The sequence below is a fragment of the Dermacentor albipictus genome, chromosome 5 (assembly GCF_038994185.2).
Source record: "Dermacentor albipictus isolate Rhodes 1998 colony chromosome 5, USDA_Dalb.pri_finalv2, whole genome shotgun sequence".
Classification (NCBI taxonomy): domain Eukaryota; kingdom Metazoa; phylum Arthropoda; class Arachnida; order Ixodida; family Ixodidae; genus Dermacentor; species Dermacentor albipictus.
The window spans coordinates 78,503,628-78,528,991 of record NC_091825.1 but is presented as its reverse complement, the minus strand read 5'-3'; the positions used below and the strand labels follow the sequence as shown (position 1 = coordinate 78,528,991).

The following is a 25,364-nucleotide window of genomic DNA, read 5'->3' as shown; positions in this document are numbered from 1 at the left end:
TCTTCTGAGACTATATATCTTGTAGAAGGCATTTCAATGTGTAATTTGCTATTAAGAGCATTTATGTTTCGCGCTTATGCAACCAGTCAATGTTGTTGCGCAGGTTGTAAATATAGCTATTGTTCTTGCAGGAAGGGCGCGCTATAACTAGAGAATGTTATCCGTTTATTTATATGCAATTGATTGATTGATTGATTGAGTAACTTATTTTACAGTCCTGCAGAATGCGTATTAGCACGTCGCGGGCCGCTCCCAAGTCGGGACCGACAGGCCTAGCCTGCCAGCCGCATCGTGGGCCTGCTGGACAGCCCAACGTTGCTCAGCCAGGAGTGGGTTGCGGAGGGCCGCCTCCCACCTAGCTGAGCTGAGGTCGGGGCTTGCTATAGAGATACATCCCCAGAACATGTGCGAAAGTGTTGATCTATCCCCGCAATGTTTGTTCCATTTATATTGTCCAGGAATAGCTCAGCACGAGCCCCTTGTGGCGCAGAACGTGCAAATCGTAAAGAGGCAGAAGAAGTCAGTAGGATTCAGCAATGGCGTTTCGTTGGCAGGCAGGACAACCTCTCGCCTTCGGGTACGCGCTTTTTTTCAACCCCGAAGAAAATACCGTAGCCAGCAGGGAGGAGCCACACCCTGGCGTGTCTCGAGAGGACCAGCCGCGAGTCCAAGACCGTGAGTCCGTTAGTACTGATACGTTCAGAGTAGACTTGCCACGGCCTGGTGCGGCGATGGTTACTAAAGGGCACGTGAAAGAACGGGTCGCGCTCTTGGACGGAAACGCCGATGGCCGGAAAGGTAAGACTTCTGTTTTAAGCGTAGTTTATAAGCTTGGCGATTTCTTTGTTGCATGTCTTGCTAGGTCGCAAAGCACAGCTGGAAGAGAACTTGCAGATGAGGACTCCCATTTCTTGTGATCTTTGTAAGTGACACCTAGTTCAACGGTGCTTGCTGCTATCTTGCACATTTGGTCACAAACGGTCAGCAGCCGAACTAGCCTCCTCGGCCTTGTGGTGGTGATGGTTTGCACTGTATACAAGGTTCCAACCGAAATTTGTGCTCAAGTGTTCGGCATGTGCGATTTCATCGCAGTATCTATTGTATGTGCACTACAGGCGCACTACGTCGCCGTCACCTTGATGTTCCGTAAAAAGTCCAGGGGTGATAACACCGTCATCGCGCGCCGTATGCTGTATGTGCGAGTGAAAGGGCCCGAAGGGGAGCCGACGATAGCTGCTGAGAGCTGAGAGGAAGTGCGCTGTATTCCGTCGCGCAAAAGGGCGTGGTGGATTGGGAGGCAGGGAGGGCGGCGTTGTTCTCGGCCAGCATCTGCGTATTTCGCGACCGCGTACAAAGAGAATGGACAATCGCGGCTCCCCGAGAGGGACGGGGGGGGGGGGCGAGGACGGGGGGCGTTCTACTCCGGCAGCAACTGCTTACTTTGGGCTGTCGCGCGCTCCTTATCTTTGAAGCGATCTGCAGAAGGCTCATAACTTGGTGCGCTGTGTTCTCGCCGCTCCGTTAGCGTTGAAGCGATAGACCGCACGAATGTCATTTCCTCGCTGCTGCTGCCGCGCTTGCTCACGCCAGCGTTTTGACAGCGGGTGTCTGCGGTCATCGAGTGCGACGAGTTCATTTTTTCCTGTCGACAATGACACCATGCTTGTCAATTTATTAGTAAGCGAATGTTTCCAAGTTTACACGGCCGATGAAACTACTATCCTTACTTCGTATAGCTGTCTACTAAGTAGCTATCGCAATCGACGCTTCGCCTTTCGAACGAAACTGCGACTATTTCGGCACGACCGCACGCGTGCGGTGCGGCTTGCGGTGCCTGGCGACTAGAGCGTATACATCGGGCTTAACGGATGCCAACAAACATTTCGAGAAGTAGTAGGTGCAGCACGAGTTTGGTCCGGTATGTAGAGTGAGCAATGGACTGGTCTCCCTCTGACGTTTGCTTGATGAAACGCCACAAGTTCACCTTGAGCGAAGCGTTGCTCTGTGAAGACATCTTGAATTCAGTCGCTACACAAGAAAAACGTTACCCGTGAAAAGGAAAGAAATCTTCCCTTGAACACATTCTCACAGCGCGTGGGATTCGCATACTTCTTTCTACTACGCTTGCTGATGCAATCACTATGATACTCGGCCATGTTTTTGTACTCGCGAAAAAGTTACTCACCTAAAGTTGTAGGCAGGACACATTCGATATGCTATATCCAGTTAAACCTACTTGGAAACTCTTTATTTCCGTCTGGCTTTCAAGGCCACACATTACTGTGCTACTATCAATAGTTACGTAGTTGTTCCCAGAGTATTTTGCAAAGCATTGCTCGAAAGGCTTAGTGGCTTCACGCCTAGAAATTGTGACCAAAATTGTAAGCCCATGTCTTGGCTGCAGTTGCATTGCAAATATGCATGTCGCAGAATGAGAATCCGTGATTCCGTGCCAATATATACACACTTTGTTACTTTGAAGAAATATGCACAATTAGAAAAAAAAAAGGCCAGCCGCTAGAGTCTCCGATCCCCACGAGGTTTAAATGCACCCCTACAATTATCCCACCTTTCATGTGCCTTATATGGGTGCGCTCACAATATTTAGATAGCGATCTAGCTGACTGTTTGAAGGTTACAGGAACAAGAGGAAGGGCGTCACTTCCTTCACTGCATCTGTGCTTCCGTGCGATCTTAAACGCGGTATTAACCGTGGTTTTCTTCAGGGGTATACCATATTAGTTTCAGAGAACATCAATGATAAGCTAAACTTATTTCTTGTAAGTCAAAAAGACAAAAAAATCTCCCACCTCACAGGACGTGGCAGTGGGAAGAGTGAGCCACCGTTTGCCATTCTCACGATTCCTGAAACCGTCGAGAACGGCGCGTCCGAAGCGGACACGGCGTCCGGCCTCTCGCTGACCGTGGGCCCCGTGTCGTCACTCGGTGCTGGGCAGAGCGGCCGCTCGGACACCCACGCGTCCGAGTGCAGCAGCCTGGCGCCGTACTGGATGCCGGACGAGATCAAGCACTACTTCCGCCACCGCCACTCGGAGGAGGACAGCAGCGGAAAGACGGACGTGGCGCTGCGCGAAATTGGCCGCGAGAGGGAGCTGCCGGCGATCGACGACAGCGACTGGTCCGGGTGAGTTGCGTCGATTGCAAAGACAAGAAGAAAACAACAAAAAAGAATGCACGCCGCGCTCAGCAGCCGTCCATTCCAGACAGCAAGATGCTACGGGTATTCCTTCAATTTTCAATTCGCGTGGTTCGCGGTGGTCGGAAGCAACAGCTGTTCAGAAATAAACTGTCGGCGACTTGAACAAAGAAGGTTGTGATTGAAGCACGACTAAAACAAGGAGCAAACATGCAGATGTATTTCGAAACATGTGCTGCCTTTCATCTTTGTGTGCGCAATAATGTTATCACCCATAATAATGCTGAATTAAAGCTACTAGTAGGCAAATCATTCCCGTTTTGGGTGAGAATGTCTTAACATTCTTTGTATGTCCATCTTGAAGCAATGGTGGGTATGACATTTTGTGCACTCCTTATGGCACTGGAAAAAAGCGGCGCACTCGGAATGTCTAACAGCGTGCATTTCCTTTAAAGGAGGCATGGCATTCATGTCCCTATAGTTGTGCTGTGAATTTCTCAAAATATTTCGCACTTGAACATCTCCTAATAAAATACAACTGAGCGAAATAACTGCTCTTCTTCTGCCACTGAACGCCATTGCATCAGGGGAGCGTTATTGCTTCAACAATGAGCTTGCCTTGACATTCCCAGGAACCCTGTGGCATACGACATTTTAAATGTCGTATGCGTCATACGGCATCCGTATGATGCACTCAATCATCACTCAATCACTCATCCGTATGATGCGCTCGCGCCTTTCAGGTGGCGCGCAAAATGGTGCCACAATTCCCGACCCGCGCTCGTCGTGGTCGTGGCAGTCTTGACCGGCGCCCTGCTAGGCATGCTGCTGTCCGCGGTGGTCGACGAGTTCCACGTCGCACTGCCGGGGTCCCGAGCCCGAGGCGCTGACGCCGCCGCACCGGGCGACGATTCTGCGGCAGCCCCGGGCGAAGGCACCAACGTGAGCCACGGAGACTTCCCGATGCCGATCCCGAAACGCGACAGCAAACGAGACAAGGAGGAGACCACCCCGGAAGACGTCAACACCACACGGCACCACGAAGTGGAAGAGGCGACGGCGAGCGGAGTCGAAGAGCCGATGCCGAATGGAGACGCCGAGCAGATGCACAGCGCTGCTGGCGAAAGCGACAGAAGGAACGGCTTCGCGGGTTCCAACACATCGGTGAGTTCTGTGGTCGTGTGCAAGAGCGATTATACACACCCTAACAGTGCTACACTCCAGGATATAAGGCTCATTTTGATAGCAGTTCGGGAAAGACACGCATGTTTATAACAGTTCCTACATGGTAGAAAAAAAAAATCCGCCGTTTTTTTTTACTGGACTTTTCCTGGAAATTTCGACCACCAACTATTTCCTCTAAAATGTACAGGCGATCGTGATTTCATTCCACTGTGCAGCAATAACGCGCCGGCATGTTTACACCAATTTGCCCTAATAAAATAAAGACGTATGTATATATATATCATCATCATCATCATCATCATCATCATCATCATCATCATCATCAGCCTAGTTACGCCCACTGCAGGGCAAAGGCCTCTCCCATACTTCTCCAACTACCCCGGTCATGTACTAATTGTGGCCATGTTGTCCCTGCAAACGTCTTAATGTCATCCGCCCACCTAACTTTCTGCCGCCTCCTGCTACGCTTTCCTTCCCTTGGAATCCAGTCCGTAACCCTTAATGACCATCGGTTATCTTCCCTCCTCATTACATGTCCGGCCCATGCCCATTTCTTTTCCTTGATTGCAACTAAGATGTCATTTACCCGCGTTTGTTGCCTCACCCAATCTGCTCTTTTCTTATCCCTTAACACTGTACACACATATATATATATATATATATATATATATATATATAGCTTTCATTGATTACGAGAAAGCGTTTGATTCAGTCGTTACCTCAGCAGTCATGCATGGAGGCATTACGGCATCAAGGTGTAGACGAGCCGTATGTAAAAATACTGAATGATATCTATAGCGGCTCCACAGCCACCGTAGTCCTCCATAAAGAAAGCAACGACATCACAATAAAGAAAGGCGTCAGGCAGGGAGATACGATCTCTCCAATGCTATTCACAGCGTGTTTACAGGAAGTATTCAGAGACCTGCATTGGAAAGAATTCGACATAAAAGTTAATGAAGAAAACATTAGTAACTTGCGATTCGCTGATGATATTGCCTTGCTTAGTAACTAGGGGACCAATTGCAATGCAGGCTCACTGACCTGGAGAGGCAAAGCAGAAGGCTGGGTCTAAAAATTAATCTGCAGAAAACTAATGTTTAACAGTCTCAGAAGAGAACAGCAGTTTACGATAGGTAGCGAGGCACTGGAAGTAGTAAGGAAATCATCTACTTTGGACAGGAAGTGACCGCAGATCCGTATCATGAGACGGAAATAATGAGAAGAATAAGAATGGGTTGGGGTACGTTTGGCAGGCATTCTCAGATCATGAACAGAAGGTTGCCATTATCCCTCAAGAGAAATGTGTATAACAGCTGTGTTTTAACAGTTCTCACGTACGGGGCAGAAACCTGGAGGCTTACGAAAATGGTTCTATTTAAATTGAGGACGACGCAACGAGCTATGGAATAGTAGGTGTAACGTTAAGGTATAAGAAAAGAGCAGATCGGGTGAGGGAACAAACGCGAGTTAATGACATCTTAGTTGAAATCAAGAAAAAGAAATGGGCATGGGCAAAACATGTAATGAGGAGGGAAGATAACCGATGTTCATTAAGGGTTACGGAATGGATACCAAGGGAAGGGAAGTTAGGTGGGTGGATGAGATTAAGAAGTTTGCAGGGACAACATGGCCACAATTAGTACATGACCGATGCAGTTGGAGAAGTATGCGAGAGGGCTTTGCCCTGCAGTGGGCGTAACCAGGCTGATGATGATTGATTATGACGATGATGATGATGATGATGATCCTAAAAGATAGAGAAGGCTGTAATCTTATTCCGTGACACCGCAGTAAAAGGCGGTCATATTTACAGAAGCTGCCCGTAAACAATATTGGCTTCTGTATCTTCATTGCATGGCGCCACAATGACATGTTATATTTACAACTAGCAGTTTTGTAAATTCTCGTACGGTGCTTATCAATAAAAACGACCCTGGTACATTTATAATTCATCGTCGTTATGATGCATTCACTCAAAAAGTGACAAGTGTCCTTTATAACACTTGGTGTAGAGTCTGCCTGCTTTGCCAGGCACAAGTTACATTATAGTTTCTTAGGTATACATTGTATCTGAAGCCAGTCAAATTGAAAGAAGGACCGTCCGATAGAGGTGGCTGGAAATCCAACCAAACCAACAGGGGAAGCCAATATCAAAGTATGTTAGCCCTTATTAGAAGTATGTTGGAAATCCCTGTAACGCAATAAAGAATAATGGAAGCAGTCTAACCAAGTAAACGAGAAAAATCGATAGAAAAAGAATTCACGCAGGAACTCCATAGGGAGTTGTTTAAATATGCGTACGTATTCTGCCACTTGCTCATCTCCACGCAGCCCGGTGTCATTATATAATGTTATGAAACTGGATCCGAGGAATGGAAACCCTTAACACTTATCGGTTGTTATCAACATTATGGGACCAGATACGATCCTTATCAACCTTATCGAACTCGATCCCAGCCTTATCGACCCTTATGGGTTGGCATAAACTTCTGCGCAATCGATTCAGTCCTTACCAGCCTTTATCTGTCCTTGTCAACGTTATCGGATATGATCCGATCCTTATCAGCTTTTAGCAGTCCTTAGCGGAATTGTTCCGTCCCTTATTAACTCTTATCGGTGCCAATTAACACTATCGGAATCGCTCCGACCAATATAAGCCCTTATCGTTCTTTCGCACATTATCCGTCCGCGTCAAACCATTATCAACCGTGATATCAACCGTGATTAAACCCATATGACCCCTCATCACACCTTATCACCCTTTTCAACTCATTGACTGCATATCTGTCTGTGTTACGCGACGTGAAGGAGCATAAGCCCTCAGATATCAGTGGCATTTGGGTCGGTGAATGCCCCAACAGTATGCGCATCGTGCGACCAGCGTAACGCATCGGTCATGTGACGCCTTGGAAATTAAATTTTCGCAAAATCGAAATTTTCCTGATGTCTACAATGCTCCATGTCGGCTCTACATGTAGTCCTAGAGATGGATTTTTTTCCACCATCACCAAAGTTTTCAGCAAAGCCTTCATAGAAATCGTTGAAATTCATAAAAATATACCGGTTGCTCCAGCCAACTTGAACCACGATTACGAAAAAAAAGGAGCTCTAGAGAAATCTTACCAGCTGCATATTAGAAGTACTAGTCGCGTGCACTTACAACCGGTATTTTTCTACCGCTAAGTATTAATACTAACCATTGTACCCTTGAGCGCAACACAAGAGCAGCCGCACAAGCGCCCCGTCACGTTTTCTTTTTTTCGTATTTCGTGGCTTTTTATTTCTCGGCTAAAACAAGCAGGCAAATGTTAGCTCAACAAAAAATACTTCAATTTGAGGCGCTTTACAACTACAGCAAGGTAAGTTAATGGCTTGGAAGGGAAATTTTGCACATTTCTCTCTGGGTGAGAATCGAACCCGGACCTCCGAGGTGCGGGACGAGCACGCTTGCCCGACCCCATGACGACTTGACGTTTTGGCCGAGTAAAGGTTCGGCCTAGTGTCCAAGTACTCATTAATAACGATGTGTAATGTCTCTAGCAATAAATCGGAACCACGTGGTAACGAAAGGTTTAGCTTATTGCTCTTTCTTGGCACTAAGATTACATTTGTCGGGTCCTACACATGGGCCTATTTACCGGGGCAACAGCAGGTGGGCACGTCCCCCAACTGTCAGAAATCGAGGGGCGAAGTGTGCTATTTGCCTCCCCCTTTCTAAACATAGACCTTTAAAAGCGGGCGCTTTTGGCCACACATTCGGAAATCCAACAACACCTGAGGGCAATTGCGAATGCATTATAGCCCCTTAAGTAATGCCTTTCTGTATTATGTATACCCTGTTTGGGCAGTGAGGATTATCTTGCGTGACTCACCACGAAGAGCTGTAGTCGACGACGAACGGGGTGCGCCATATATGCTGGCATTGTAGAGAAGGCTGGTACTGGGCAGTTCTCGCCATAACAAATTTCATGTTGCGCTGCTTCTTCCATCATGCCCAGTTTCAGGGACCGCCCGAACATATATTCAAAAACATAAGGCTAGCTTGCTATGTGTATTGATGAATTACTACTGGCTGGCGAAAATTTCTAACACTAAGTGCTCGAAGGCCTTACATGCGATCAGCGTTTCAAACGGATACGAGCAACCTTTTAAGGTGTAATTACAGGAAACTAAAACTCTTACTTCTGCAGTTCGAAAGAAACAGCTTTGCTGGAAATCAGTTTGCGATTCTTCGAGGTCGCAAACCTCTGATGTGTTCTTTGTTTTTCTTATAACTATTGTATTTTATGTTGCCTGTGCTTTTATGCGTATAGCCTCGAGAATGAGATTACTTTTATTTATTTATTTATTTATTTATTTATTTATTTATTTATTTATTTATTTATTTATTTATTTATTTAGGAATACTGCAGGCCTTAGAAGGCCCAGGCAGGAGGGGAAAGGTACATACAAAAAAAGATAACAATAGATTGACAAAGGAGTAAAAAAAAGAAAGCTCCGGAAAAAATGTATTAGAAAATACAATCGCACAATGAGTAAAGCACCTCTAAATAATGCATAGAGAGTGGCAGGTACAAATTGAAACACTGTTTCACAAGCAAAGTTTCAAAGCACAGGAAATGTAACAGAAAAAAAAGGAGGAATGCATAATTCAATATTACTACAACGCGCAAATGAATAAATATTGCACAACGATACAAATTGAAACGAGATTTCGTAAGAACAAGCACTAAAATTAGATAGTAACAGAGGCTATTGAGTCAGTGCTGAGAAGTTTGTTATAGGGTAGGCTGTTCCATTCCGTTACTGTTCGAGGGAAAAAGGAAGACATAAAGACATTGGTTCTACCATTATAAGGCGTTAATGATGCAGCGTGGCGATGTCTTGTTCGGCGGGCAGTAAGGGGTGTTATGTAAGGTTCGGGAGAAAGAGATAGTTTATTGTTACTCAGCAAGAAGAGAAATTTAAGCCTGTGAATTTTTCTTCTTAGTTGCAAAGACTGAATATTGTGTTCAGCCATTAACTGAGTTGGGGAATCACTTGTGCGATATTTAGAGAAGATGAACCTTATTGCTTTACGTTGTATCATTTCTAGCGCATCGATGTTAGTTTTAGTATAGGGATCCCATACAATAGCTGCATACTCGAGTTTAGGACGGACAAGAGAGGTGTAGGCGATAAGACGGGTTTCAGAAGGAGCGTGTTTTAATTTATGCCTGAGGTAGCAAAGCTTCTTAAAAGCCGAGTCGCAAAGATGGGAGATGTGTGAGTTCCAACTAAGGTTACTGGCTATTGTAACACCGAGGTATTTATATTCATTCACCTCCGTAAGAGGTTTGGATGCTAGGCTATAGGTAAACGACAATTTATTAATTTTCCTAGTTATTTTCATAAATACTGTTTTATCAATGTTAAGCTGCATGTCCCAGCGCGCACACCAAGCTAGTATGTCTTGAAGGTTAGAGTTTAGAATAACTTGATCTTGTCGGCAAGTGATCTCATTAAAGAGGAGGCAATCATCAGCAAACAGTTTTATTTGTACGGGTTGAATAACAGTGTCGACAATGTCATTAATATAAATGTTAAATAATAATGGTCCAAGAACACTACCCTGGGGAACACCAGAAGTGACAGGAAGGGTGCTTGAAGAGCAATCATCAACTACTACGAATTGCGTACGGTTAGAAATATAAGCGCGAATCCAATTTACGAGATGGGAAGGAATGTTCAAATGTTCAAGTTTTTCTATTAGCTTTGCGTGTGATACAAGATCAAATGCTTTCCTGAAGTCCAAGAATATGATGTCAGTTTGCCCTGATTTGTCGATAGTGCTAGCGAGACTGTGAACTACAGTGGTTAATTAGGTTACAGTGGAGAGGCCCTTTCGGAAACCATGCTGCATAGGAGATAGAATGGCTCTATCGTCGAGAAATTTATTGATTTCAGAAGCAATAATGTGTTCTAAAAGTTTGCAACAAGATGAGGTTAGTGAAATGGGACGATAGTTTGCCACTAGTGATGGATCGCCTGTTTTTAGTATCGGAACAATACGAGCAGAAAGCCAGTCGTTAGGAAGCACCGCCGATGAAAGGGATGCACGAAAGATGATTACGAGAAAGCGAGATAGCATTTCAGCGTACCTGTGAAGAAACACGTTTGGTAGGTTATCAGGCCCAGGAGATGATTTTGTTTTTAAATTCAGAAGCATAGAAAAGACGCCAGACAAAGAAATAAAACTAAAATCATTGTGTGCTACGCCATTTACACGAGGGGAAACGGGCGAGTTCGAAAAGACACTGTTAAAATAAGCATTGAAGGGAACAGCGATATCTTGTTTAGCGAAGACAGGATTTCCCTCATGCATAATATGGTCAACTGATTTACTTTTTTTACTAAGATAACCCCAAAACTTGGAAGGAGCAGTTCTGATGAAGTTAGGAAGGGTGAACTGGTAATAGCGAAGTTTAGCAACACTGATAGCCTCATTTAATTTTGCTTGGTAAGGTTCTACTATGTCACGAGAAAGACCCTGTCGTCTTAGTCGTTTAACCTTTCTCTTTATGTGCACTATGTCGCGCGTCATCCAGGGAGTAGCTCTATATGTTCGCTTGGTTTTATTTGGAATAAAGTTGTCAATACAGTGCGTACAAATATTCATAAATTCATCCCGAAGTTGAACGGTGTCATGTCCCCCAAAACCGCTAAGACTAAAGTCAAGATAATCCAGTATGCTCTTTGATAGCGATTACGTTTTAAGTAGACATATAGCTTTATTTGTTGAAATATTATAATTGTAGCAAATGTCTGTTTTTATAAGCGTGGTATACTGCTACAACTGTGCGGAGTCAGAGACTTCTGTCAGACAATAACTGCCCATTGTCATGCGTCATCGAGAGATTTTATATAACTTTAGGGAACATATGCAAATCATTTTTGGTCCACCACAATTCACCCTGTGCGATTATTATACATGAAATATTAAAACCGGCGGGTCCTCTACCTGATATAACTCGGTGTAGTCATTCCTTTTATCTGCATTCGACGACTGCATAACCAGGTCATCACATGATCGAAAGACTACAAGCGCTGACTTAGGCCGCATGGATAATTGTAAATTAAACATAATTTCGTATGAAATATTGCCAGTTTTAGCACTAATCATTGACAAACTGTCCTCTGCAGCGGTGTTTTCGAGCTGTCATAAAGCTGGTGGAATATTTCCCGTTTTCAGGAAAGGTGACCAGACTTCAGTAGGGAATTACAGGCCAATTCGTATCCTTACTTTTTTTGGTAAAGTGACTGAAAAGCTATTGCACACTCGACTAACGCGCTACCTAAAGAAATTTAACCTTTTGCCTCCTCAGCAATTCGGATTTAACCAAGGAAATTAAACCGAACTGGCACTTATTACATTAACAGAAGAAATCAAGCGAGCTATTGACAGAGGTTTGATTGTGGGTTCTGAAAAGCTCTGCGAATATGGCCCATGATCTCGAAAACGAAGGCGTAGCAGGCCTCTGCATGAAAGATTCCGGTTAACACGCAGTATGACATCACGAGTTCGTATGATAAGTACCCCTCATATGATTCTTCCAACATCGTGACTGTTCTGTTTGCTGTGTTGGTTATTCTTTAGAAGGTGCATGAGACATGCGGACGACCAGCCTTCAGATTCTGCTCGGGGGGACAGGCAGAATTTTACTACAACGCCACCAGGCAGGCATGCATGATGCTGACACCTGACGGACCCGGTCTCTGCAACCGTGGTCGCAATCGCTTCACGTCCATGGAGAGCTGCCGGCAACAGTGCGTGGACGGCGACACCCTGGCTCCGGAATGCTACCAGAAGGCTGTGCTGGCGCAATGCGAGGCGTGAGTCACCTTCGGCTTGCCATATTTACTTAGAGGAACAAGCACTTGGCGGCTGCTCGTTATACAGTGAAGATGTCGGGATTGCCTGGATGCCGCACTGTAAAGAAATAACATGACACTTTCGTGAGTCAATTCCTATTTACAGCGGTAACGCTCGCCATCGCAGCTGAGTGCACGGACCTCACAGACGTATAATAATAATAATAATAATAATAATAATAATAATAATAATAATAATAATAATAATAATAATAATAATAATAATAATAACAAAAGTAACGATAGTAACAATACACATGCCCAGAAAACTACTGCGGCGCCAGTAAAAAAATGCGAAGACCAACTTACGCACATACAAAGCACATAACTAAACTAATGAAGCACGAAGTTCAATTGTACGTTCATAAATACGTAACTCATTTACCATTTGCAGCGCCGTACACAAAAAAGAACGAATACCGACCAAGGAAATTTAAAAGAAAAGAGGCAATAAATATGGGGTATCAATATTTTGTGCCGATGTAAAGCAGTCCCGAATAGCGGAGTAACTTGTGATTGTATGAGTTTGCCTACTGTTGTCTGTTTTGTAACAGTGCAATAAACGATAAAAGTATATCAGAACCGAGACAAAGACCGTCATCGACAACTGATTAGAGATATTGGTGTCACGTAATATTCCAGACACAAGTACTAACCTATGACTTTAAGGAGGGAGAGCATTAATAAATTACCTTTGCCAATGAGGAACGCAATGGCGCCGTGAGTCACAATCTTAAATTACACTACACTGTACCTTATAGCATGCACAGTGGTTTTAAGTATGAAGTGCTTGTAGCTACCATTTTCTGTGACCTTCAAGTGACCTCGAGCGAAAAGCCAGCGCCGTAATCCGGGCAAGCCGCGAGGACAGAACGAGATCATACGGGGAACCACTCAATACTTAAGAAAATGCGGTCACTGGCCGCCAAGCCTTTGTACAGGAGCGTATTACATACGCCAGTCACTGTCCAAACAAGCTATAAAAAATATTGCTTCCGAGTTCTTCCTAATGTTGGTTTACAGTATCACTCGAGCTGGTAACTTCTAGTGCGCTGAAGTTCTATTTGTCATTTACAATATCAACGTTCAGATAAAGGGTACCTTACACTTAATTGTAACCTTTTGGCACTGAGCCCTACTCTGAAACCAGCGGTCCGCGAGTTCCGCGCCGTGGGTTTCGCATCGTCTCGAGAGATGGCACCACGCTGCGTAGCGCCTCCTTCAAGTGCTGCTACCCACCGCAGTGACTCAGCGCTTATGGTGTTGCGCTGCTCAGCACGAGTTCGCGGGATATAAACCCGGCTGCCGCGACCGCATTTCAATGGAGGCGAAATGCAAGAATACCCGTGCCCCGTGAATTAAGCGCACGTTAAAGGTCACCTGGTGGTCAAAATTAATTTGGAGTTCCCCATTACGGCGTGCGTCGTAACCAAATCGTGTTTTGGGCTTGTAAAACCCCATATTTCAATTCATTCTTCTTGTAGCTAGGCAGTGCGTTCTGTCTCCCTGGCGTCTTTCGCGCCCTGTCGTGCCGTCTTCGGCCGGTTTCCTTAGAGCTGAGCAGCGTCCATGTGGACTAGTAGCCAGTTTGGTGTGTGCGTGTGTGTGTGTGTGTGTGTGTGTGTGTGTGTGTGCGTGTGCGTGCGTGCGTGCGTGTGTGCGTGTGTGTGTGTGTGTGTGTTTGTGTGTGTGTGTGTGTGTGTGTGTGTGTGTGTGTGTGTGTGTGTGTGTGTGTGTGTGTGTGTGTGTGTGTGTGTGTGTGTGTGTGTGTGTGTGTGTGTGTGTGTGTGTGTGTGTGTGTGTGTGTGTGTGTGTGTGTGTGTGTGTGTGTGTGTGTGTGTGTGTGTGTGTGTGTGTGTGTGTGTGTGTGTGTGTGTGTGTGTGTGTGTGTGTGTGTGTGTGTGTGTGTGTGTGTGTGTGTGTGTGTGTGTGTGTGTGTGTGTGTGTGTGTGTGTGTGTGTGTGTGTGTGTGTGTGTGTGTGTGTGTGTGTGTGTGTGTGTGTGTGTGTGTGTGTGTGTGTGTGTGTGTGTGTGTGTGTGTGTGTGTGTGTGTGTGTGTGTGTGTGTGTGTGTGTGTGTGTGTGTGTGTGTGTGTGTGTGTGTGTGTGTGTGTGTGTGTGTGTGTGTGTGTGTGTGTGTGTGTGTGTGTGTGTGTGTGTGTGTGTGTGTGTGTGTGTGTGTGCACGCCTTCTGTAATTCGTGCTCAAGTGGCTCACCGCGGCGCCACTACGTCAACTGGTCGCTGCAGTCGGGACGTCGTGGACACGTGGTGGTGGTACCTGGAAGGCAAGGGCTGTCGCCACTGGCGGTTTCCTCGGGGTCGTTGCCCGTCCACGGAAGGAAACATCTTCCCGACGTCCTTGGAGTGCGTCCGCAGATGCGTCGACGCCAATGGCAGCCAGCCGCCGTGCATTGCCCCGATGGGCGTGGCCTGCAACGTCAAGCAGCTGCGCTTCGGCTACGTAGCAGAGGCGTCTCCGCGTGGTTCCGGTGCCAGGCGCTGCCGCCAGCTGCCTTCCGCCGACGGCGAATCCAAACTGCAGCGCTGCCTGGTCGGTGCCAACAAGTTCCCAACGCTGGAGGCATGCCAGAGGCGCTGTGTGCGCGCTCGTCCATAGGAAACACCTGAGCGCGCGCAATACAGAATCGTTGTCTTCAAAATTAATTGCGCTCATCTCGTTTCCGCTCCATGGCATCCCTCTATCGTCTCAACTGGTGCGCTTGTGGCAATTTGTGTTAGCGAAAGGTCGGGCTAGAAATGCCTTCGAATGTACGGCATCTAGAAGCGCTACGTACGAATGCAGTAGGCATATCAATTTCTTGAACCCATTTAGAGGATTGACAATAAATTGAAAGTACGCTAGAACCACACTGCAACGAAAGCTCAATTTTTTCTTTCATATCTGTAGAAGTTTCAGGTACGAAAGGGAAATAACAACAAAATGTCGCTTTGATATACAGAATCGAAACAAACTTAGAAAGAAAAAAAAATATGCGTGGCGGCTTTACTTTCTTGTATTTTTAATAATAGATTTTAAATAGTATCTTAAGAGAAGGGGCGAACGCCTGAGGGTAAGCAGGTATGGCACAGATCTCAAGGCCTCGAGCGTGTGCTGATCTTGATGCCGCGCCGCTATTGATGGCGTTCTTAAAAAGAAGTGCTTTAATGCAGATCATTCTTTGCCTCATTCCAGCCAGTTCGTGGTACCTAGCAGATACTTTCTGCCTCGCCGCACTTAGATCCCTGAATTGAAAAGAAATGCCTGACCGACGGTACAATCGAACGTATAGCCTTCGAACACAGCAACCGAATGCCCTATAGACACTACACCATATCATCGCACTTTTATGTCATTACTGACTGCAATTGCACGCATACTCTCGGGCCGAGGCCGACGATCGTTTTGAGACGTGCGGCGACTGTGTGACGTGCAGTTTCTAGAGTTCTCTACACGTGACAGCTCGCGTATTAAGACGACGAGTTATACTTAACTATATACTTAACTATGTGCGCGATAGGCCCCCATTCGCCAGCACTTTCCTCGTAGCAGCTAACGCTACGTAGAAACCTTGCAACGGTGTGCCATCTTCTCGATCTGTGCAGGTCGAAAGGGTTTCAACGGTTCATCGCTGCAATGCAAATGCCATTTTGAAGTTAGTGTTTTTTAACATTATTTGGCGTAAGCATATGTAGGTACGAGTGTATAACACGTAGTCGCCGATGACGTCAAAATCGGTGTCCCTCTCGCCCACGCCTCGTCGTGTAGCTAAGCACAACCCAACAGTCGTCATGTCGTAAGCTCGCGACGAACGGACAGAGTAGAAATCGTGCTATTGGCGTCACATGACCGTCGTCACCGTCGTCTTGCTGCTGTCGACACACACACGCTCGCGCCATACACATAGCTGTTCGTCCTACAACAACATGTTTGTCCAGCTGGTAACGCTTTGCATCATCCTTAACGACGCATATATATATGCGAATCAATATTATGCGAAACATGTGTTCCCAGCAAAATGTTTCGCATAATATTGATTCGCATATATATATATATATATATATATATATATATATATATATATATATATATATATATATATATATATATATATAAATGTTCACCTTGGTGTCAGTGTTTGTTGGCTTCTTATGATATGACTAATAAAAATCCGGCCTCTCGGTTAGCCCCCTTTCTTCTCGTTTATTACATAAGGAGGGTCCCGAATCCGGCAACATTAATGCCTTCAGGTAGCATGGGTGGGTTTATTGATCGGTTGCCTTCACCCAAAGAGATCACGCACATGCTCTGGGAGTGCGGGTTGACATACCACAAGTTCATCAAGTGGGACTCGTTAGCAAACTGCAGGACGTAGCAGGTCTTCGGCACGCAATCTACGCAGATGATATAACACTCTGGACCAGAACAGGGTCCCTCGTTGAAAAAGAAGAATGGCTTCAAATTGCAGCAGATATCAAGGAATACGTCAGCCAACGGGGACTACAATGCTGCCCCGAGAAATCTGAGCTCCTACGAGACTGGCGAGGCCGGAGTAACCACACAGTCCCCACAGACCCAACGCCTCAACGGGGGCCTCATACCAGAGAAGCCATTGCTGAGGGTGCTGGGCATGTGGCTGCAGTCCAACCAGCGGGCCACACACACCCTTACACTCCTCAAAACCAGTGTCAAGGCGATATCACGCATGATCTCCCGCGTAACATCCAAGAACAGAGGCATGAAGAAAAGCGACACCCTGCGACTGGTCAGTAGCCTGGTGGTGAGCAGAATCACATAGAGCCTGCCTTACTACCACCTCACACAGTCCGAGACGAAGCAGGCCGACACACTTTTAAGGATGGCTTTGAAGACCGCTCTCCGCCTGCCGACGAGTACATCGATTGAAAAATTATTGGCGCTAGGGTTGCACAACATCCTCAGCGAACTGGCAGAGGCCCATTACGTCTCGCAACAACAGATACTTGCGCGGACTCGCACGGGCCGGCAGGTCCTACAAACCTTGGGGTTCCCAGCAATAACAGCACGAAACCAAGAAACCTGTTCCATACCTCGTCACGTCCAGGACAGGTTTCACGTTGCCCCGATACCACGCAACATGGACCCTAACCTACAGTCCGACAGGAGGAGAGCAAGGGCCCAGTACATGGAGAAAGCGTTCAGATTCAATACCACGGCCCGTTTTACGGACGCTGCCATGTATTGCACGAACAACAAGGGTGCAGTTGCAGTGGCATGCAACTACCTAGGCCACGTTACCTCCGCTGCATCGACCCGCCCCTGCACGATTACGGTAGCCGAGGAGCTGGCCATCGCGTTAGCCATCCGCGAGGGCCTACACGCAAACCAACCACTGACGATCCTCGCGGATTCCCAGCAGGCCTGCCGCAACTTCCTACAGGGAAGAATTGGAAGACCTGCTGCACAAGTCCTAGCCGGAATACTCAAGGAGGACCCTGAGGACTTCACCACCCGAACCATCATCTGGATACCGGGCCACACTGGCATCACGGGCAACCTGCAGGCCGACAGAGCAGCTCGAGGATTCGTACATAACCGAGCACTCAACACGCCGGCTGCAGAAGACCTGGACCCTGTCGACCTCGAGTGTTCAGCCATCGTGAACTACCACAGAGGGCGTCGCTTGCGATATCCACCACCCCATCGAAATCTAAACACAGAAGATACCGCTTCCTGGCGTAGGCTCCAGACAGGCACTTACACGAACTCACACATATTACATAGGATACACCCCACAGCCTACAGGGATGAATGCCCATGGTGTGGGGCACACCAACCTTTTACCACATTACGTGGGAGTGCGCACTACACAACATAGAACACCCAGACACGAACACCACGAGGGAGCAATGGGAGGCACTGCTGTACAGCTCGGCCCTCGACGACCAGCTCAAGCTGATAAAGAGAGCTGAGAAGATGGCAAGAGCCAGCGGAGCCCTGGACTAAGGGCCCCGACCATTAGCTGTGTTTTTTAATTATTATTTTAATAAAGTTTATCTATCTATCCATCCATCCATCCATCCATCCATCCATCCATCCATCCATCTATCTATCTATCTATCTATCTATCTATCTATCTATCTATCTATCTATCTATCTATCTATCTATCTATCTATCTATCTATCTATCTATCTATCTATCTATCCATCCATCCATCCATCCATCCATCCATCCATCCATCCATCCATCCATCCATCCATCCATCCCATCTATCTATCTATCTATCTATCTATCTATCTATCTATCTATCTATCTATCTATCTATCTATCTATCTATCTATCTATCTATCTATCTATCTATCTATCTATCTATCTATCTATCTATCTATCTATCTATCTATCGCTTCTGCGTAGCCCCGCTCTAGAAAAGCAAATCCTCGCCCTCCGGAGTGCCCGCGACCGGGTCGGTGGGCTATTGGCGGCGAGGAGTTACGGAGTCGCCATCTATCGGAAGCGCCTCGCTGGCGTAGTATGAGGGATCACGTGGCGCGCTCCTCATAGGTTTTGCTGTCAGCGCTCACTGAAAACACCACGCGCGAGCTCTCCCGGACATTTCTGTAAGTACTTTCGAAACGAGAGAAGTTTCTTACTGTCTAAATAATAATCTTGGGCAAACTGAAAGCACACAATCGTTTACAGACGCTATCTCTTTACCGAATACGTACAGTGAATGCCACTGCGCGCGGTCGCCGCGATGGAGTCTCCCGAAACGGCTTCTTGCGTGAAAGGTAGGTAAACGCTCAGAGCAAACTATGTGAAATATGTTCTTACAGTGTTTGTATAACTAAATGGAGCGTAATAGAACGAAGCCTCAATGCAGCGATCGCGCAGATTCGCAGCGACCGACTGCGCGTCTGCATGCTTGTCCGCGCACTGTTCCGCTTTCTCCGCGCGCGTTTTCGCTCCGTGCCATGAGCTTTAGGCCGCAGAATATGAGCATTTGACAGTATACAAGCAACCATTGTTGCGTGGGCGTTATCAGAGCTGTTCAAAAATAATTTCATTGTACAGACTTCGACGCCTACGGGGACTGCGATGTGCCGTCGCGACGATGCAATCTTTTTTTTCTTCTAAATTCTTTGACCTTTTAATACTATTTCTCGAGTTGCGTCGCACTGTATGTTTATCGGTGTTCTCAGCGTGCAATTTACCGCTGCTCCTTTTTTGTAATCCAGTGCATTAATTCATAACACAAACATGACCATATGCCATGCTTTATTTAAATGTGCTTCTAACCGCTGCCTTTCCACTCCACTGAACTTGCCAGTATCTATAGCATCGACAAGTTCATAGACCAAACCGTCATGACATTAGTCGGGCAGCGGACTCGGGCGAGCGTCTCAGTGCGTGTTTTCAGAAAATCACAGACCGGGCGCCGTAGCAGAAATCTTCCTCGCGTCTGTGTTTGCTGCATACCCGAGTGGTAGCCGGTGACTGTTTGCCGGTTTTATGTTTCGCGAGCCAAGCTTCACGCAGCTTCTTGTCCTGCGGCTACGTGTGAATAAGGCCGACACCGGCCTCCGTTACGTGCGTCCGGCCCTGCGGCACCGAGCAGTAGCCGACCATGTTGAGCGCCTTCAAAGGCAGCCACTACCTATTGTAGTGCTTTCAAGCGTTGTAAAGGAGACACTCTAAGTGGCAAAATTTCGCCACTAAATGAGCACCGCAGCGTACGAGGGAATTTAAACTCGTTTTCAGCTCGCTTCGGCGCGCCCGAAGCAGCCGACGCGGCCGCTATGTCCACGTGATCCCTCCTAGCACGTCACACCGACGGTGGCGCCAGCTTTTCCAGTGGAGGAGCTCGAGACCTACCGGTCCCGACGTTAGACTAGCCGGGTGCGCGACGAGTTCGCGTACTCGCCGGACATGCGAAGTGAGATTCTTCACTCACTCACTCACTCACGTTCTCGTGACTAAGTAGCAACCTCACCTCTGCCTTATATGCTCTGCCTCACCTCACCTCTGCCTTATATGCCGAAGTTCACCAAGGAAGAGTGGGACGCGCTCCTGCGAAGTCCCGTCTTTGAGGACCAAATCCTGGCCGTCCAGCAGACTAGATCTGTCAGTCACGTCGTGGGATTAGCCGGGTGCGCGTTCTATCCCGTTTTGCTGGACCCAATAAAGGCTCACTCACTCACTCACTCACTCACTCACTCACTCACTCACTCACTCACTCACTCACTCACTCACTCACTCACTCACTCACTCACTCACTCACTCACTCACTCACTCACTCACTCACTCACTCACTCACTCACTCACTCACTCACTCACTCACTCACTCACTCACTCACTCACTCACTCACTCACTCACTCACTCACTCACTCACTAACGTTCTCACGTGACTTGTGACTTGTGTTCTTATGTTCTCACTTGTGACGGGGGGTGATACCCAGGGTCGACGTTATTCGGGTCCTGGGCATGTTTGTCGAATTCGACGGCGGAAACGGAAGTGCTCTCCGCAAGATTATCGCAAAGACGGACAACGCTTTCCGCCTCGTTCGCAGAATCGCAAACCGGCATCGAGGCATGAAGGAAAGCAATCTTCCCAGGCTGATCAATGCCTTCGTACTCTGCCACCTCACGTACACGATTTCTATGCATAACTGGCTCAGAGCGGAGCGAGACAAGCTCAACGTTCTTATCCGCAAAATAGTCAAGAGGGCTCTCAGGCTACCCATCAGGACCCATACCGAGGATCTCTTGAAGCTGGGGGTACATAACACCGCCGAGGAGATTGCCGAAGCCCAAGAACGCACGCACCTCAGTCGCCTGGCCACCACAGCGGCAGGTAAACGCATCCTAGAAGAGCTGGGTTACCACCCTGCGGAATTCTCGATGGTCAGTACCCCGATCCCTAGGTGCATTCGAGACAAGTTCGTAGTGGCCCCTGTGCCTCGAAACGTCCATCCCGTCCACAACGAGGGCAGACGCAAGGCCAGAGCAGCAGCCATCCTCAAACAGATCAAGCGACACGGCATTAGCGCAAGCTTCGTCGACGCTGCGGAGTACAGTGACGGGAAGACCTTTGCCGTCGTTGTGGTCGACTCGAGCGGAAACATTTCCAATAGCGCCTCGATTCGCACTTCACACCCCGGAGTCGCCGAGCAAGTCGCCATCGGCCTCGCCCTGCTAGACGGTCGTGGGTCCGAAATCTATAGTGATTCCAAAACGGCAGTGAGGGCTTTTCAAAAGGGTTGCATCGCCAAGGAAGCTGTTCGTCTTCTTAGCGGCTCGAGTCCACATGCTCTCACAAACCATTCAATTCCCTGGTTTTTCGCTCACGTAGGATCGGTCGAGGGTGCTCCACCTCACCGACCTCGCTTCCTCTATAAGAACCACTGACTCCCCTCCTCTCTACGGTCAGAGGGACGCTCCCGTTACTCACAATGAGATTATTAAATATTTCTACATGCCCAGAAAGGTTTTTCCACCTCCTCGCCTCAAGTTGAATAGGGCGCAAGCCGTTTCGCTTAGCCTTCTACAGACCAGCACATATCCTTGTCTGTCCGCTCTCCACGAAGCTTACCCGGACGTGTATCGCGACGACGCCTGCCTGTCCTGCGGCCGGACCTCCACTCTAGCTCACATGCTCTGGGAGTGCGGGTCGACATACCCCAAGGAGGAGGGGGACTCACTTCTGCGTAGCCCCACTCTAGAAAAGCAAATCCTGGCCGTCCGGCGTGCCCGCGACCGGGCCGGTGGGCTAGACCTGCCGGTCCCGACGTGGGACTAGCCGGGTGCGCGACGAGTTCGCGTCCTCGCCGGGCCTGCAATAAAGTTTCTTCACTCACTCACTCACTCACGTTCTCGCGACGCATGCGGCAGAAACAATATTTCATATCTGCCGCCAAGGTCTTTGAGTGGTGGCGCTGGCTAACACTCCCAAGGTCCTACAAGGAAACAAATACCCAAGAAAGTGGCTGGGGCAACGGCGCCGCGGGAGCTCAATAGGTAGAGCATCGCACGCGAAATGCGAAGGTTGTGGGATCGTTCCTCACCTGCGGCATGTTGTTTTTTCATCCACTTTCATTTCCATTAATTTATCGTTTCTTTATTTCATTTATTAAGCCTAAGTTATTTCCCCTATGTTGTCCTTGGTATAAACGCTTGTTGGCTTCTTATGATATGCACTGGCTTAGTTACTCTTGTGTTTCATGTACAAGTAACAAAAATAATTACAGTAATATAGCCTTACTAACCTCTGCGACACAGATGTTTGAATGAAACGGGATACTTGGAAATAACCACTACCGTATGTGTTGATCTAATTATTAAGGAACGCCTTACAGGCCGTCAAGAAGGCGGGAAACTCCGGTTACATCGACGTAGAGTAAGCGTTGTTCAACATCTATAAAAGTATAAAAAAAAAAGACATTCGTCACAGATAAGAATAGCACGCATCATAAAAAAATACAAGAAGTACACTTGAAATCAGAACGAAAAAGAGGGGAAAGTACACGTGGAGAGATTCTTGCAGTATTACACGAAGATCGTTGCATTACAGGGTACGCGTGTAAACGGCAGAAACGTCATATGAAATGTTCAATAACAGCATTGCCAAATGAAAGAAAAAAAAGGCGGACAGTACGATAGATTTTGCGCAATCCAACTTATAGTAGGCTACACGAACGCGCCGAGTCTTCAACCATACAAACTTAAAACACTGCAATCTATGGTAAACTATAAGTTCAGAGATAGTGAAATAATGTTTCCGATCCCCATTATTATTATATTAACCGCTTAGCGTTGGACATCGATCTGCTAACGTCTTTGCAATGAAATTCCCAACACGCCAACCGTTGCACAATATGACGATCGCATTCTACTGTTCAGATTATTTACATTCGAGATTGGCATTCATCAGAAACGTAAGACTAACCTTTGAATAACTGGGTAGCACTCACGGGCGGCGTCAGCGTACCGCTGCAAGCTCAATTGCACAACCTCCACGAGTCGGTGGCGTCTCCCAAAAACACGTGCTAGTCGGTAGCGCACTCTCGACAATGCGCGTCCAAACGGCTGGGAGCGAATGTCACTTCAAGGAGAAGACAGCGAATATTTTTATTTTATTTATTTATACAACACTGTGGACTCGTGGTCAAAGTAGGGTGGACGACACAAATACTAACGAAATACAAAAAAAAACAGCAACGAAAAGAAAGCAACAATAATACAGGCTCAGATAGGTTACTTCACAGTTTGATTACTTGCTTTGAGAAGGCAGTTCCATTCACTAATGGTTCTCGGGAAACAAGAAAACTTACATAGGTGTGTGCGAACAAAATATGGGGTTAGGGTGTTTTCACTGTGGTGTCGGGTGGACCTGCTAGTTAAGGGTGGCAAATAGGTTGATGCATCTAGCACTAGTTTGTTATCCAAGAGTTGGGAAAGAAATTTTAATCTAAATTTTTGCCTTCGTGCCTTTAATAGGGGAATGCCATTTGCTTGCATTAAATCAGAAGGTGAGTCTAATGGCGAAAATTCATTAAAAATAAACCTTGCGGCCTTTCTCTGAATACGTTCAAGACAATCAAAGTTGCGCTTAGTATGAGGATTCATATAATGCTTGTATATTCAGTCTTGGCCGCACAAGGCCTGAATAGCAAAGCAGCTTCACTTTTAAGTTTATGTTTAAGGACACAAAGCTTGCGGAAGGCGGATAAACAAACATTATCAATATGAAGATTCCAAGACAGCTTTGAAGTGAATGTTACACCGAGATATTTATAGCAATTTAGTTCTTGTAATGGTTAAGACCCTAATATGTAGGTATATGACAGCGGATTTTTTGGAGAGTTACTAGAAGGCAGACACAATTGCTCGTGATAAGGGCCGTGCCCCATTTTACGCACCATTGATGTATATTGCCCAGACTAGTGTTGAGATCTTTGTAATCGTTAGTGGAACTAATTTCTTTAAACAACACACAATCATCAACAAACAATCTTATTTCTACACCAGGACGAACAACATCAACAATATCATTAATATACAATATGAAGAGCAAAGGGCCTAACACGCTGCCCTGAGGTGCACCGGATGTGAACGGCAGGAAAGAGAGAGAGGCGAATGGGGAGGGGGTGGAGCTTAGCGAGGTATCCTTACCTCGCCTTTCCGTCAGCTCATCGATTGCCTGGAATGTGGAGAGGAGAAAGAAGGCGCTGCACCTTTCCACGTCATTGTAGAGAGCGTGAAGACCTGCTTGTCAGGTCTCTGACAAAGAATACGAAATGTATCTGACCCAAACGTAATTTTCGTGGCGAAATTGTGAAATGTTCACACCAGGCACGTACCCAGGATTTTTTTTCGGGGGGGGGGCCCAACCACCTCCATCATCATCATCATTGTCGTCGTCATCGTCGTCATCATCATCATCATCAGCCTGTTTTATGTCCACTGCAGGAAGAAGGCCTCTCCCTGCGATCTCCAATTACCCCTGTCCTGCGCCAACCGATTCCAACTAGCGCCCGCGAATTTCCTAATTTCATCGCTCCACATAGTGTTTTGTCGTCCTCGATTGCGTTTCCCTTCTCTTGGTACCCATTCTGTAACCCCAATGGTCGAACGGTTATCTAACCGGCGCATTACATGACCTGCCCAGCTACAGTTTTTTCCTCTTTATGTCAATTAGAAGATCGTCTATACCCGTTCGCTCTCTGATCCAAACCACTCTCTTTCTCTCTTAACGTTATGCCTAGCAATCTTCGTTCGATCGCTCTTTGCGCGGTCCTTAACTTGCTCTCAAGTCTCTGCCCCATATGTCAGCACTGGCAAAATGCACTGATTGCACACCTTACTTTTCAATAATAATGGAAAGCTTCCAGTCAGGAGCTGGCAATGTCTGCCGTATGCGATCCAACCTATTTTTATTCTTCTATGAATTTCCTTCCTATGATCAGGGTTACCTGTGATTAATTGACCTATAGGTAAACATACTCCTTCACAGTCTATAATGGCCGACTGGCGATCCTGATCTCTTGTTCCTTTGCCCGGCTATTTATCATTATCTTCGTCTTCTGCATGTTAATATTCAACCCCACTCTTACACTCTCTCTGTTAAGGTCT

The 25,364-nt window shown here is 46.9% G+C and overlaps 2 protein-coding genes across 3 annotated transcripts in view; one reads left to right on the top strand and one right to left on the bottom strand.

Annotated features, from left to right (window-relative positions):
* The window catches only part of LOC135921180 (putative deoxyribonuclease TATDN2), a 60,982-nt gene extending 58,032 nt beyond the window's left edge, over positions 1-2,950 (bottom strand). For both annotated transcript variants that reach the window (XR_010570484.1, XM_065455489.2), the window contains exon 1: positions 2,811-2,950. The gene's annotated coding sequence lies outside the window, so the exon portion shown is untranslated. The remainder of the gene's footprint in view (positions 1-2,810) is intronic.
* Positions 332-15,238, top strand: LOC135921179 (uncharacterized). Its single transcript, XM_065455488.2, has 5 exons — positions 332-798; positions 2,818-3,145; positions 3,901-4,321; positions 11,982-12,217; positions 14,505-15,238. Exons 1-5 carry the CDS (start codon positions 537-539, stop codon positions 14,872-14,874), a joined length of 1,617 nt encoding a protein of 538 aa, XP_065311560.1. The 5' UTR covers positions 332-536; the 3' UTR covers positions 14,875-15,238.
* The last annotated feature ends 10,126 nt before the right edge of the window (positions 15,239-25,364 follow it).